Here is a 16268-nt window from a genome sequence, read left to right on the forward strand (position 1 = left end):
CCCAGTGAATGAATTATACTTTCCTTTTCTTCTGCATGTCTTGTAATTTTTTTTTTTATTGGAAGCTAGACATTTTAGATAACATATTTTAACAACTCTAAGTACTGATCCACCTCCTCTCCCCCAGGGTTTATTACTGTTATTTGCTTGTTTACTTGTTTCCTGACTAGCTGGATCATTTTAGTGAAATCTGCGTCCTCTTTTCTCCCATAATTTGTATTAATCAAACCAAATATGAAGCGTTCTGTTCAGCCTTGAATGCCATTTTTTAAAGAATACCAACACACAAAGGCATATAAAGAGGAAGCTTCCAGGATGAGGAGGGTTTCAAATTACCAAAGGCTAAGAAAACTGGGGATATTTTATATGAAGTCAATCAGACTAATAGGATAGAAAGGACACAGAGTTGCTGACATCAAAGTTCTGGTACAGCTGAAGTCAGGGAGGGAGAGGTCACAGAACTTAGACAAATGTAGGCATTATAGGGAACAGATTTTAGCTCAAAATACAAGAAAGAATTTTTAAAATAAGCAATTCAACAACGGCATATGCTACCTTATAAAATAGCAAGGGTTCCACTTTTAAGCAGAAATTTTCAACATGTCCCAACTGTTGAGAATTGTATTCCTTGTTTGGGAGGGGATGTCTGAGTAGATGATCACATGTGCTGTGACAGTCAAGAACCCTAACCTTGAATGTAGTCATTTCTACATAATGCAAAGCACTTTACATGCCTATAGGTATATATTACAAACAAATTGTTATTCTTTTCTAGAAGAATGTGTACCAAGAAATCTTTTTGAATGTTTCCCTAGCAAAGAGTTCCTTTGAGATTGCTGTTTAAAAGCAACTGAGATTGCTGATTAGTCACATATCTGAGAGACGACTATATAAAACACTGGGAGAAATGATTACTTTGAACTTCTACGTTCTCTCATGTACTTACTTTAAAGTTTCAGAATAAATTAATTCATTTTTAAGAGCTCCTCGGTTCTTAGAAAATATTTTTTTAATGAAGTAATTGAGATCCAGAACTCACCAGAAGAAATCTTACCAGCACCTTTATAGTCAACAGAAAATGCAGATGTTACTCCATTGGCTGACCCCAGTTCACCCATGGAAATTTGATAAGGGGGCCTCAGCTTGATTTCCATCTGCATGTCAGACAGATTTATCTTTGTTGAAAGAGACCTGGGGTTATTATATCGCTGCTTGGTCCTCTGAATGAAGTTATCTATGTAAAATAAAAAATAAATTTCCTTGCAGTCATTTGTTAATTAAATCATTTGAAAGTGTGATGTTTATGTTTATGGACAGTAAATTTTGCGATAAACGGTTTAATTTGCTATCCCAAACTGTTCAATCTGTCATGGAATGTCCTAATATTATTTATGTTTATGGTTAATATATCATGGCATCATCAATTTTTCTCACTAGAAATTATACTTTAGAAATTAATAATTATAAATATACTAAGGATTTAATATTACATGACTGTGAGAATATTTCTACTACTATATCCGCTTCAAGGAATTACTTTGAGCTTCTACAAAAAAACTAAAAACAGCTTCCTTTAAATTTAAACCAAAGTCTTCATTTTTATAGGGATTCAGATCTCACAAAATATTAAGTCTGTCAGTATTTACCAGTTGTAATTACATTACATTACATTACATTATATAAATTAATTACATTAAAACATACACTTTAAATTGCATGTTCATATAAATCTGTTTTCTTATTTATTGCTTACACCATTGGAACAGATGTTTTAAAGAATAAATTTAATGAAAACAATAAAAGACATTTCCTAAATTTCTTCCAATTTTATTTTCACTATTTACACCTTGAATTTACTTTTTTTCCCTCTTCTACATCAGGAGTCAAGCAAACTAATGTCTATAGGCCAAATCTAGCCTGTTGATTTTTTTGCGTGTGAATAAAATGTTATTAGAATATAACTATACTCATTCATTTATGTATTGCCTATGGCTGTTTTCAAGCTATAATAGCAAGGGCTGAGTAGCTGTGACAGTGACCAAATGATCCTTAAAACCTAAAATTGTACTATCTAGTCCTTTCCAACAAATGTCTGCCAACTTCTGTTCTACATTAAGCAGCCTAAAAATACTATCACATGAACACAAAACTCAGAACCTCTAGCTTATAAATTTCTCACTGAAAAATTATCCTCTGGAATTAACTCTTTGAACCAATCATCATGATCCTCTACACAGCTCAAACAGAATTTTTTTAATAGGCACCTAAATGAAGAAGTTGCCATAATTTATAGACCATTTGTCAAATTATTCTGTCAAAAGCAAGCTAGCAGAATTTTCTGAGTTTTCCCTCTGCCCCTCAGTATTAGATGAAAAATCATTTACGACTGAATGGAGACAGGATAATGAAAAGGAAAAAAAAAATCAGGCCCTTACCAAATTCAATGAAACAGTATGGTCTGACAGCAGTATTTGTCTTCATCATGTTATAAGTAGTAATGAACTCCTTCTGAAGCTCATCCAGGAAAGAGAAGGCCAGAACATTTGGGTAATTTTCAGTGCACAACATCATGTAGCTCACTCCCATAGAGCTAATAAAACTACAGTGTAAAAAACATTGGATTTAAAATTTCAAATTAAATCAAGGTAATGCGTTACTTCAGAAGACTGGCTCTATACACCATAAACTGCTGCTACAGAGGCAATGACAATATTAACATTTATTACATATTTCAGCAAAAAAAATTAAAGGAACCAAAATATGATACTAGTTTCAGTTGTAATTTAAAAACAATAGACAAAAAAGTGGAATGTATTCACTTTGCCGTATAGCAGAAACTAACACAACATTGTAAATCAACTATATTCCAATAAAAATTAATTTTAAAAAAAGTGGAATGTATCTAGAGAGGAACACATACTATGATTCTAAAACTTCAGTTACTTATCACTTGCGGTAGAAATCAAGAAAGACTCTTCAAACAGATAAGGGTAACAGATAGCTTAACATTTCAACCCTTCAACCTAGTGGAACTTAACACTGTTTGAATCAAGAACTTTTTAGAGGTTCTGATGAAAGTTATGGACACTCTCCCCAGAAACAACCCAGAACTTGGCACACAGGTGATTACTGACCTCCTAAAGTCATCCACTGACCCCAGAATCAAATCCTCTACTCACATAATAATGAATTATGAATCATTAGGGGAAAAGAAGAGAATTTAAGAGTTCATAACAACAAACAAAAGGGAAGAGAGGAAGACCCTTGCTCACAGCAGAATGCTGAGTGACACCTGCTAAATGTGGAGACAGTGCTAGGACTGGAAAAATCAGCAGTTTGCAACCCACAGAGTAAAAATTGGATCAAGCAAGTATAATCAATGGATGCTAAATCTAGGTGGATATTTTGGTGAGGAACAGGAAATTTTGCATGGCTTTACAATGTCTTCCCATGGATTGTTTATTGGCTGTAAGGGAATTCTACTGTATTTATTATACAGTAGAAACTAGACAACACCTTGACCAAGTACTCTAACATCACTAATGAGGGGAAGATGGGCTTCCTGTGCCTCAGTAAGACATGTCAACTATGTAGTATTCTGGCTAAGAATGCACAGTCTGAATCTAGGAACATCATGAAGGAACATCAGAATAATCAACATTCTATTTTCTTTAAAGAGGGATGGGGGTGCTGTATTCTTTAAAAACCTCAATGTTGTAAACAAAGAAATAAAGGCTTTGGAAATATTTCTGATCACAGGAGGCTAAAGAGACACAACTAAATGTAATACCTAACCCTAGTCTGGATCCTGTGCCAGAGAGGGGGAAAAAATGCTGTAAAGGATATTCCTGGGTCAACTGACAAAAACGGAAAACAGGCAGTACAGTAGTTTAGGTGAAAGTATGGTATCAATATTAAATTTAATAGACCTGATAACTGTACTATAGTTAAGTAAGAGAATATCCCTAATCTTAGAAAATACACTTTGAAGTAGTTAGGAATAAAGGGGCATGGTATTTGTAAGTTTCTCTCAAATGGTTCAGACAAAAATAAATCAGACAGATAGATAGGTAGACAGATAAAACAATAAAGCAAACGGGGTAAAATGTTAACAAAAGGTGAGTCTGGGAACAAGTATTATTTGTAATTTTCTTATTTGTACAACTTCTCTGAAAGTTTGAAAGTATTTCTAAATAACAAGTTAAAAATTAAAAACAAAAATGTTTAAATTAACCATCTTCTATTGAAAAAAAAACTTTCTAAAATAAAGTATACACTCCCCTGTAACAAGCAGAGTATGGGACAAAAATTAACCCTTTTTAACGAGTCACTTAAACATTCTTTCATGGTACTACCAACATAGCTCTGGTCTAGATCAAGGGGAGCAAACAGAGCATACAGGCTGTAACTCCCACTCCCATGCCAGACACTGCTAATCTATCACAGCAATTTTTACTGCCAAACCCTGATCCATGTTGGAGTCCCCCTCTCCCCTCTTTTCTCTAATACTGTAGTAGCAGAATTTATTTATTATTTTTAATTTAACTTTTAAAATAAATATATTCACATGACTCAAATTTTAAAAGAATGAAAAATGAAAGGAGATACTATACTTGAAGTCTTATTCCCCCCTCTGCTCACAGATAGCCAGTTCTCTGTCCCTCTGGCAACTCATGTTATTATTAATTTCGTATGTATCCTTCCAGTGAGAGTTTATGCATATGCAAGCAAATGTACATATATCTTTCTTTCTTAAAAGACCATCCAAGGCAGTCACATGATGAGGGGTTGGCACCTATTAATCGTCTATTATTAACGGTGTGGGATATACTACTAGTGAAATTGTGCTGATCTTATGCTTCTGGAATAAGTGGAACTTCAGAAAGGAATTCCAGGTTAACACATAGTCATTTCATGCAATGTTTTTCCACCTGCAAGTTGTGACCCACTAGTAGATGATAAAATTAGTTTAGTGAATTACACACAGCATTTTCTTAAAAATGGAAATAGAATATAACAGAAAATACCGGAATGTTTATTGCTTCATAAAACTTTTGTTTATCCTATTTGTATGTTAAGTAATGGTCACAAAGTAAAATGCATCTCTTCTTATGGGTCACAGTCAAAAAAGTTTAGCCATAACATACTGTATTTTCCTACAAAACTGACAACTAAATAAAAAATCAAAGTATGATTTTCCCAAGTACTTTTCCCTTTCCAAAATAATCTTCACTGTCATTATCAAAATTCTTTGACATGTCATTAGCATTCAAATATATCTTACAATAACTTGAATTGGGATAAAACACAATTGGTAACTGGCTTCTACACGCTTGGAACTTCTAAGTGGCTAGCTAGGAGTTATTTCACTGTCCTTCAATAAGATGACTGACGCTTTTAGACTCCATCTTTTGTGCTATAACAGGGTTTTACTGAACTTCCATATTAATAAGAGTGAACCACAGACACCTACGTGAGTTTATCCCAAATGGTTTTTCTTGCTTGCGCTCAATCTAACTGGAGAATTTATTGTGAAATTAAAAAAAAAAAAATCCTATGTTTTTAAGATTGTATGTTAACGTTTTCAGAAAGTCTTTATTCCAAAGTCTTTATTTTTCTATAAATGCATGATATTCTCTGAAAACGCTATATTCTATAGTATTATGACTTTTCATAGTGAATTTACCTTTACAATGCTGTCTTTATTTGAAATGCAAAGCCAGTTTTCCAAAAGTACATACAGCTCTGTCGATTTACCTTTGTTATCAAAAGTTCTGCTTTTTCATATCACTGGGACAAACTGAAAGACTCCTACCATCGCACTGAGGACTACTCACATGAAATAGTCTAACGTCACTAGAGGCATGCCAGTTTGTGCAGCCTTTAGCCTGTCCATCAGGTTCATTTAGTTCACTTGTTATAGACAATCTGGCTGTTATCCTTCTGCCTTGATGAGGAGGAAGAAAATAAGTAGTAGTAATAGTAACAGTAGCAGGTACGGTTTACTGACCACTTAGTATGAACTAGGCCCTTTGCTAAATGTATTACATATTTTATCTAATTTCATTCTTACTTTATTGTAAACAAAGCACCTGTTATTTTTCTTCATGTAACTAACCCAGCTCGTACTTATATATTTGTATGTTTGTTGTAATGTCTCTCTCACTAATATCTATGCTCCATGAGAGCAGGGATGATTTCTTTATGGTTCACCACTGTATTCTTAGCATCCAGAATATTATGTCTAGTACACAATAAGTGCTCAGTAAATTAGTAAATAAATGAGTGCATAGAAGGCATCATTCATTTACTCATTTATACCTAATTTGTTTAGTATATTGTGCACAGATAATTGCACAGCTCAGTGGTATCTACACAAAGAAGAAGATCAATAAATACTTGACAAATGACAGAAGAGAGTAGAACTTCACCTGCTCTTCCAGGTCAGTGTTACCAGAAGGCTTGAGTTCAGATCACTGAGTCTTCAACATCCCCCTACTTAAAACACAGGGCTGTTCTCAGGGACCATGTAGAATTACTCACCTCTGCAGTGAGTACCTCCAGATGGTTATAAAGGTCTAACAAGTATGTCTGCTTTCCTTTTATCACTGTCATTACTAATCCCACAACAACAAGAAGTCTTCTTTTCTCCACCTTGAGCACAATTCTTAAATTGCCATTGTTTTCTTCCTACTTTGCTCTAATTTCCTTTTTCTTTTTTATTTCCTTCCACTTCTGTGCTTTGGGACCAATGGGATTTGATCTCTATAGCTACTGCCTTTCTTCTGGCCAAGGAATTTATCCAACCTCATTACATCTTTGGTTCCTCTCCACAGCACACACACTAGGAACTTCTTTAGGGCCTTCCAAGATCAAGTGTGTCTTGAACAGGTAAAGCTGGTGGAAGTTCAAACTCCAGGTAAGAAGGATTTACCTCTTTCAATCACTTTGTTTAAAAGCTAATTTTATCATGTATCCAAGCAGGCCATACCTCAAGCGATTCCTAAAGTCCAACAAAACGAATAAGTGGTTTAAGACGTTAAACTTTTCCTGGTATCTAATTTTATTTATGAAACATCAAAAAAATTTTAGACATCACCAATTAAACACCGACATTATTAGGACTTGATGGCTTGCTGTACCAAACTAAATAATAAGTGAAAACGATGATCTTCCCCACAGCAAATAATAGAGCACCTAGCATATGTCCAGCATTCTACTCTATAGGTTCTGATGTCAAAGACCAAGTCCCTGCCTGCCAGGCGCCTACAATTAGGTACTGGGAATACACTTAAAACGATATACAAAACAAGATTAAAGAAACAAAACTGAATTTTTTAGCATGCCAAATGACAAAGTATACAGCAAACTATTTATAAATTGAAACAGCAATAATATTTGTATTACATATAGTTTTCATTCTGCTACTGTATCATTGCACACAGGAAATCTGCTTATCCTTTGTAGTCATATTTACCCAGTAAATAGCTTTCCTGGGTGAAGAAAAGTTCTCCAGTAGGACATGAAATCTCTAATCTACTCTTAAAATTGCTAAGCATAAGAAAAATTTTATTTTCGAAAGGGAACCTTCCATACTGAACTCCATTCCCTAAAATAAAGCGTTTACACTTTTAAATATAAAAAAGGGTTTGATGGCCTCTTAATAGTGTTCTGCAAGTACATTAACTCTTTCAATCTATCCTGGCATGCGGAAATTATTTGTATAAAGATGTATTATTTCTTGCTTAAAAATATGGGGGGATTTTTCAAAAAATAAAACACAGCTCCATATCTCAAAAAAAAAAAGGGTTTGATGTTATGAAAGTCAGTATACCTTATGAATTTATTATCACCAAATACATCTGATGAGAAACAAGGTGAAAACAAGACTTCGCCATCAGTAGGACAGTAAGGTGATAAGAACCAGAAAGAGAACTCAGTAACACTGAGTGTCTGCCATGAGCAGCATTCTACCAGGAACTTCGTATTTTCTCACTTATTTCTCTCTTAGGTAGCCAACCTTCAATTACCCTCCAATGGTGAAGAGCTAAATACATTATCCCATAAATAAAAGACCCATTTTAGTCACTAATTTAAACCTCATTAAATAAGAAAATATGTATTAATATGTAATATGCCAAGTGATAGCAACTTATAACAGTAAGCTAAAGGAGAATCAGATGATTTTAAGCAGCCAAAGGTGATTACACCATCAAAACCTTGGATACAAAATTTGCCTTTGACATCCTTCATTTTCTTTTTCTGCAGAGTTAATCTCCTGATTCACCCTTTCCCACTAACCCTAATACCTTCACACCTTCACACACCAGAGAATAAAGATCCTGACTTTTTTCAGATAACCAATCGTAGATAGTCCCTCATTTGCCTGTTAGTTGTAGTCCAGAAGTTTACTGCACCTACAGAACTATATTGTAAGAGTAATTAGATTCCTAGACCAGTTCATAAGAGCCTATTTAACATACGTGGTGCTGAAAAGCTGTGGATTTTACCATAATAAATGGTAGAAAAGTGATATGATGCTAATAATGAGACAAAACACAGGTTACATTCTTCCCTCAAGTGGTCTGGTAGCTACTGGTGGGTTGCATTCCCCTGTCACACCCACTCCCCACCAAACACCTTGTCTTCAATGAGACAATGCTATCTCATCAATTTTAGACTTCACACATACTCTGTTCCTCATCATTTCTCAACCAAAAAAGGGGGGAGGGTAGTTTCACTTAATTCTCTTCCCTGGTTAATTTCGCTGTCCATAAAATGAAAAGAATTAGGAGAATTAGGAATGCACCCTGTCAAGAAAGAGGTTAAGGGTAAAAGGAGGTAACTCAATCTTTTACCAGAGAATAATGTGAATGCTGAAGCAAAGAGACTGTATGGCTGTATGGGGCTTCCCTGCTGGCGCAGTGGTTAAGAATCCGCCTGCCAATACAGGGGATGTGGGTTGGAGCCCTGGTCTGGGAAGATCCCACATGCTGCAGAGCAACTAAGCCCGTGAGCCACAACTACTGAGCCTGCGCTCTAGAGCCCATGAGCCACAACTACTGAGGCCGCGTGCCACAACTACTGAAGCCCACGTGCCTAGAGCCTGTGCTCTGCAACAAGAAAAGCCACTGCAATGAGAAGCCCGCGAACCGCAATGGAGAGTAGCCCCTGCTCGGCGCAACTAGAGAAAGCCTGCGCTCAGCAACGAAGACCCAACGCAGCCATAAATAAATAAATAAATAAATACATTTATTAAAAAAAAAAAGACTGTATGTCAGATATACCATTTATTAGCTTTGTGACTTTGAACAAGTTTCTTTACACCCCTAAGTCTCAGTTCCCTCATCTGAAAATAGGGGTGGTAGTACTATAATGGCTATCTGCCCAGCGTCCCTTCTCCCCTTCCCTTTGGAGCCCCACCACCTATTCTATATGGCTTTGATAAAGCTGCCCATCAAACGGGTGGGCATGTAATCCAGGCCAGGCCAACTAAGAGTACCTTAGCCCTCCAACCACAATGTTAGTCCAGAAATGGGCCATGACACAGCAAGGCCAACTGAAGTCCTTTTCTTGAAACATGGAGGCAGTGGGGTTGCCCAGCTGGAATGAAGTAAGCCTGGAGCTACCTGTGCAGTGTCTTCCAATATGTGCAGAATATCTATCTGCAAAAGGAAAGACTGGAGAAATGAGAGAAAGATTCCTGATAACATCTGATTCCCTGGCTCCAGCCAACTAGGTAAAAGGCCTATCCTTCACAATACCCTTTTTTTGCTTAAGCTAGTGTGAGTTGTGTTTTTGCCCTTGGCAATGGGGAAAAGTTCTATTTAAAAGCCATTCACAGAGCTGTTGCAAAATTTAATGAAAAGTAACTAAACTGCCTGGCCATTGCAGGTACTTAATAACTGGGTCCTTGTTGAAGCTGTTACTCCCGTAATCAGAAAATACCACCAAAGAGTGAAAGGAAAGCCAGAAACAAAAACCAAAAGGCAGGTAAGTCTAAAACAGCATTCCTGGCTGCAGGTAGCAGTCTGGGGACAAATATGAAGAAAGTGACTCCCCAGGTAAGGAGAGAACCTATGAAGCTCAAAGCCATTATCAGACTTCAAATGAATTTACTGTGAAAGAACTAAGGAATTTCACTTCTTGCACTAGAACTCACAACAGAGTATGACTGACCTCCCAAAGTGTTTGTCTTTTCATAAGATCAGTGTCTCAACATTTATCAAAATGTACAACTATGATTTTTAAACACCTAAAACCAATCTCTAAGTTTTAAGATCTCATAAGACACAACTTAATTTTCATATGGTTCATAATTATTGCTTTAGTCACTGTTGTTTCCTAAGTAGTAACATAAGTTTATCTATTAAACATTTATTACAATTTAAGTATCCTTCAACTAATAAAACAGATGAATTCCTTAAAATTTTATACAGAGAATTATAATATCACTATGTAATGTGAAAAGAAATCACAAAACTGGATTATCCACCCACCCCCACCCCCACCCCCAATCAATAAGTCAAGTTGAAGAATATTGGAGAAAATGAAGACTTAACTCCATTGCACTCAGAATCCTGACATACCCCACAAACAACCATCCCTCATGTAACAGCTACTATGATATATGCAAGGCATAGTGCCAGCAAAAGCCAGGCTCCACAAAATGTGCTCCATTAGCTGAACTGAATTATTCAGCTACTACAATCTGATGAAATTCATCTTTTTCCCAATACATAGGGGGAGAAAATTAAAGGAATTTTCGCAATTTTAAATGTTACCTATTTTTTTTTCTTAAAACTTTGGACTTCCTTTACCAATTCAACTAGAATCTAACGTGAGGTACCATCTGATTTAGCACATAATCAGACACTTAGCTTTGCTTCTCAGAGGTATTCTGCAAAGAGCCCCTCAATTTCTGTACAAATTTGAAAACCACAATGCTAAGAGATGAGGAATCAAAAATAATATAAGCCAGGGCACATCAACTATCTCAATGAGTTACAACCTAGTTGTAGAGAGTGGATATAGAAATTTTAAAAAATATTAAGAAAAAAACGATGAAAAAGTCAGTCAAGTTCTACAGGCAATCCGTGAGGGGAGTAAGATCACTAAAGAAATTATTGGGTTGGCCAAAAGTTCCATTTGGTTTTTTCCGTAAGATGGCTCTAGTAGCACTTAGTTGTCTTTAACTTCATTCGAAACAATTTTGTTAGGTTGTGTGTGACAGCTGTCATATCAGCGTACATTTAAAGAAAGACTTATCAAAGTTGGTGAATTTTTGTGTAGCCATTTTAATATTGAAGATGGAAGAAAAAAGAGCACCATTTTCAGCATATTTTGCTTTATTATTCAAGAAGGGTAAAAACGCAACCGAAATGCAAAAGAAGATTTGTGCAACGTATGGAAAAGGTGCTGAGACTGATCAAACGCGTCAAAAGTAGTCTGCGAAGTTTTGTGCTGGAGATTTCTCACTGGACGATGCTCCACAGTCAGGTAGGCCAGTTGAAGTTGATAGCAATCAAATTGACACATTAATTGAGAATAATCAACATTATACCATGCAGGAGGTAGCCAACAGACTCAAAATATCCAAATCAAGTGTTGAAAAGCATTTGCACCAGCTTGGTTATGTCCATCACTTTGATGTTTGGGTTCCACAAAAGTTAAGTGAAAAAAACTTTCTTGACTGTATCTCTGCATACAATTCTCTACTTAAACATAATGAAAACGTTCTGTTTTGAAAACAAATTGTGATGGGTGATGAAAAGCGTATACTGTACAATAACATGGAATGGAAGAGATCGTGGGGCAAGCGAAATGAACCGCCACCAACCACACCAAAGGCCAGTCTTCATCCAAAGAAGGTGATGTTGTATATATATGGTGGAATTGGAAGGGAGTCCTCTATTATGAGCTTCTTCTGGAAAACCAAACTATTAATTCCAACAAGTACTGCTCCCAGTTAGACCAACGGTAAGCAGCACTCCACGAAAAGCGTCCGGAATTAGTCAACAGAAAACGCATAACCTTCCATCAGGATAACGCAAGACCGCATGTTTCTTTGATGACCAGGCAAAAACTGTTATGGCTTGGCTGGGAAGTTCTGATTCATCCGCTGTAGTCACCAGACGTTGCATCTTCAGATTTCCATTTATTTAGGTGTTTACAAAATTCTCTTAATGGAAAAAATTTCAATACCCTGGAAGACCATAAAAGGCACCTGGAACAGTTCTTTGCTCAAAAAGATAAAAAGTTTTGTGAAGATGGAATTATGAAGTTGCCTGAAAAAATGACAGAAGGTAGTGGAACAAAAGGGTGAATACGTTGTTCAATAAAGTTCTTGGTGAAAATGAGTCTTTATTTTTACTTAAAAAACTGAAGGCACTTTTTGGCCAACCCAATAAATAGTAGTAATGAGGCAGAAGGTGATTCAAAAGACACAAGCTATAAGCTGGGCTTTGAAAGAAAGAGAAGCATTTAAAAACACGGCTGAGAAAGCAGATTGGTGCCAGCTTCATGCTGTGCTACAACAACTACTGCAGATCTGTGAGTTTTATCTGGCAAACTCATGGTGGTTAAAAAAAAGAGGTGTCCTATGAGAATTTTAAATAAGTCAGGTAACACATAAATTCCCAATTTTATATATTTCAGGCTGAATTTATTGTCATATAGCATAAAAACCTCAATAAACTAGAAACCAACTAACAAGACTTCCAATCAATAATAGAAAATATATGAAATCTAGGTTCTTGTCAGGAAGTAGAACTGAAAATTCTCTGGTATTCAATCCTTTTTTAAAACTTGTCTACAAAAATACACAAAGAGGCTTTTCTATGTGTGGTTCTGGCGGCCATGTAATCTATTTAATCCTTTAGACATTTCTAAATTGTATTCTTAGATCAGGGTGATTAGACCTCTGCTGATTCACCCCACTCCTAAATTCACTAATAAATTGCTTTTTGCATCATGCTATTTGTTTACACTAAGGAATATTATAAGAAAAATCATAAAAAGCTCATTGTTATGGTTCCTGGAAGAATGCTATCCGAATTCTGTCTCTCTTTATGTATATCAGGTTTCAGTAACATGAAAAGCAACGTTTTTATCCAATGGATACTGTGAATCCTATAAATGATCCATTATCCCCCTTTGTTTTGGTCCCAAGGAAGTTCAGAACAATGTTTGTAGCCCTTTTCTAAAAAATGAACAAACTACATAGTTTGCATCTCCAGAAAAAAATGTTACTTCAGTTTATTATTCTATGTTTATTTTTTCGTTCACATGATTCCCTTACCTGTACTCTTGAATTTTTTTTTTTAATTGCCTCACATCCTTTGTGGAATAACATGGGGTGCAAATAAATAATACAAAATCTAGAATTCACAACAATTAAACAGCATTGGGCACTGGAGGGGTGTTAACACTTTACTACATTCTACTCTACTTTTAAGACAATAGGTAGAGGAACAAAAAACATTTGCAAAGAAGTTTTTTTTTTTTTTTTTAAAGTCCAGGATATCTGCCAGAATTAATACACATTCAAGCCAATCTTCTGTAATGCTGGTATCTGTCTACAACACTATACGACAACTGAAACTCAGAACACTACACCCAGAGCACTAAAAGAGCCTATTAAATATCAGAATGCTTCAGGCTTTTTCTTCAAAAAATAGAAGTACACTGAGACATCGTTTTAGATATATTTTAACTACCATGACCACCACCACATTTTCTAGTTAAAACTCTCAGAAAACCCAATTAAAGATAATACCTATTATCCCAGGTAATCCAAGTAAATATGGACCTTCTCTAAGGTTCTATTCTGGGCCTCTCTGAAACTCAGTGGGCATTTCTACCCTCACAGTTTCAATTTCTATGTGAATGATTCCAAAATCTCTATCCCACCTCAACTGGACACCTTGTCATAACCTCAATTAAAATGCTCAAAATGGAGCTTCACTGTCTTCTTCTTCTCCCTCACCCCATAAGCAACCCTTTCCAAAGATCTCATTCTGTCCAATTCCAATTCCAAGTCATCTTTGTCCCTTCCTTCTATTCATCTCTGGTATTCTATCTTATCAGGCTCAACCGTTTCTTCTTCTGAAGCGTCTTTCTGGTTGGCATTTTGTTTTTCATTTGCACTTGTATGTTACTAGTTCAGGCCCTAATTATAAGTTGACGCCTCTCCTCTCCTCAGACTTTCCATTTCACCCTCTATTTTACCGTCTCAGCACTGCTTTTTATCAAGTCATTTCCCTCAGTCCTGCAGTAGGAGTTTCCTATAACCTATTACATCATCAAAGTGACATCCCTCAACCTGAACTTGCAGGGAAATCCAGGATCTGGCCCCACGCTAAGTATCTCACATTTCCCATAACTATCCCTAAATCACCATTCACTACACCAGGCCAAGCAGGTTAATGCACCTACCATGCTAAGTCACAGTCTTTACTTTTTCCGCCTCCTCTCTACACCTGGAATTGCCCTCCTCTCTGCCTTAGCCAAATCTTACTAATTCTCCAGGACATGGCTCATGTCTCATCTCAGTAACGAAGCCCTCTCCTTAACATCACATATGGACTCTGTTCTTATCTGATTTCCCACTGTATGCACAATCAGTATCAAATTGCTCGAGTTAATTGTTCTCTGTTTCATGTGTATGCTCTCCCACTTGGTCTCATCTATTCCCATGGTTTTAGTTATAAACTGTAAGCTGACTTCCAAATCTACATCTCCACACTTGTCCTTCTCTTCACTAAACTTAAGACTTATACATCCAACTGCCTACCTGAAGTCCCCTTTGGATGTTTAATGGACATCTCAGACTTAACAGTCCAACAGAACTCTTGATTTTTACCACTGAAACACATATCCTCCAGTCTTGCTCATTTCAGTCCCATTATCCAAGTAATTACGGACATTCTTTAGGCCAAAAATCTAGCGGTAACTCTGATTATTCTCTTTCCCTCACATTCCACTTCAATCCATTAGGAAGATTTGTTGGTACTGCTCCCAAAATACAGCCCAAATCCAACCCTTTCTCATCCTTACCACTCTTATTCAAGTTATAAGCATCACCTCTACCTGAACTTCTCTAAGAGTCTCCTAAATGATCTCTCTGCTTCCACTCTTAGAGCTCATTCTTCATATAGCAGCCAGGATGATCTACTCAAACCCAAAATTAGGTTTTATATAACTCTCCAGCTTAAAACTCTCCAATGGCTTCCTATTACATTAAACTCAATCCAAACCCCTTATCATAGCCTAGAAGGCCCTACGTAACCTGTCCCATTCCTACCTTTCTAACCTCACCTTCCACCACTCTATTAATTGTCCATATTGCTTCATTGTCTTGGTTTTCTTTCCATCCCTTGATCTGTAGTGAAGGCTTTCTGCACTGGCTATCATCTCTGCCTTGACCTTCATCCACTGCATTCTTAAGACTGTCGTCTTTCACATCTTTTAGGTCTCTGTTCAAATGTAACCCTCTCAGAGAGGCCCTTGACCACCATAAAGTCACTATTCCATTGCCCAGTTTTACTTTCTTTATTTACAATAAATAGTGATGAGCACCATCCCCTCACTAGGATGTAAACTTATTAAATTCATTGAGGGCAGATATCAGGTATGACTTTTTATATTTCCCATGACAGTTTTCCTGGGCATGTAAGAACACCAATAAATATCTAATATCAATTATAAGATAGACTATCTGTAATCTGCAAAACTATAAAATTTTCTAAAGCCAGACATAAACACAGAGAAACTATAAAAAGGGTGATGACATGATGAATACTATTTAGTATAAGTTCAGAACCACATGATTCTTGACTTGAAAAGTTCTCCTAAACTAATCAAACACTAATTTCTATTTAGACCACTTAAATTTCATTAAAATGACAACCACTAAGCAAATGATTCTAATGGAGCAAACCGATGTCTTACTTAATGTTATAATGTCCAGTTTTCAGTGTACATCTATCAGGAAGCTGAGCCAGTTTTCTCGAGAGCTTTTTAAAATACTTTCTGCACTCCTGCATGCCTGTGCCTTGTTCATAGTCAGTAGAAGCAGAAAGTGGCAGTCCATCTCTGACACGAATGACTGAGGCAGATAAAATCATAGACATTTCAACTGACAGAGAAGACCTAAAACAAAATGAACAATTTGGGTTAGGCAAGAAATTAAAGCCAAAGCTGATAAACACAGTGCAAAAATGTGTAACTCACTAATAATCAAAGACATACTAATTAAAGCAATGATA

The 16268-nt window shown here is 36.2% G+C and overlaps 1 protein-coding gene across 8 annotated transcripts in view; it reads right to left on the reverse strand.

Annotated features, from left to right (window-relative positions):
* Window positions 1-16268, reverse strand: part of SEC22A (SEC22 homolog A, vesicle trafficking protein) — a 75931-nt gene that overhangs the window by 45036 nt on the left and 14627 nt on the right. For all 8 annotated transcript variants that reach the window (XM_036851298.1, XM_036851293.1, XM_036851297.1 and 5 more), the window contains 3 exons: window positions 15952-16152; window positions 2436-2599; window positions 1040-1234 (listed from right to left, as the gene is read on the reverse strand). In XM_036851298.1, coding sequence (XP_036707193.1) covers window positions 1040-1234; window positions 2436-2599; window positions 15952-16133 — 541 coding nt within the window. In that variant the 5' untranslated portion in view covers window positions 16134-16152. The remainder of the gene's footprint in view (window positions 1-1039; window positions 1235-2435; window positions 2600-15951; window positions 16153-16268) is intronic.

The sequence above is a fragment of the Balaenoptera musculus genome, chromosome 4 (assembly GCF_009873245.2).
Source record: "Balaenoptera musculus isolate JJ_BM4_2016_0621 chromosome 4, mBalMus1.pri.v3, whole genome shotgun sequence".
NCBI classification, from domain to species: domain Eukaryota; kingdom Metazoa; phylum Chordata; class Mammalia; order Artiodactyla; family Balaenopteridae; genus Balaenoptera; species Balaenoptera musculus.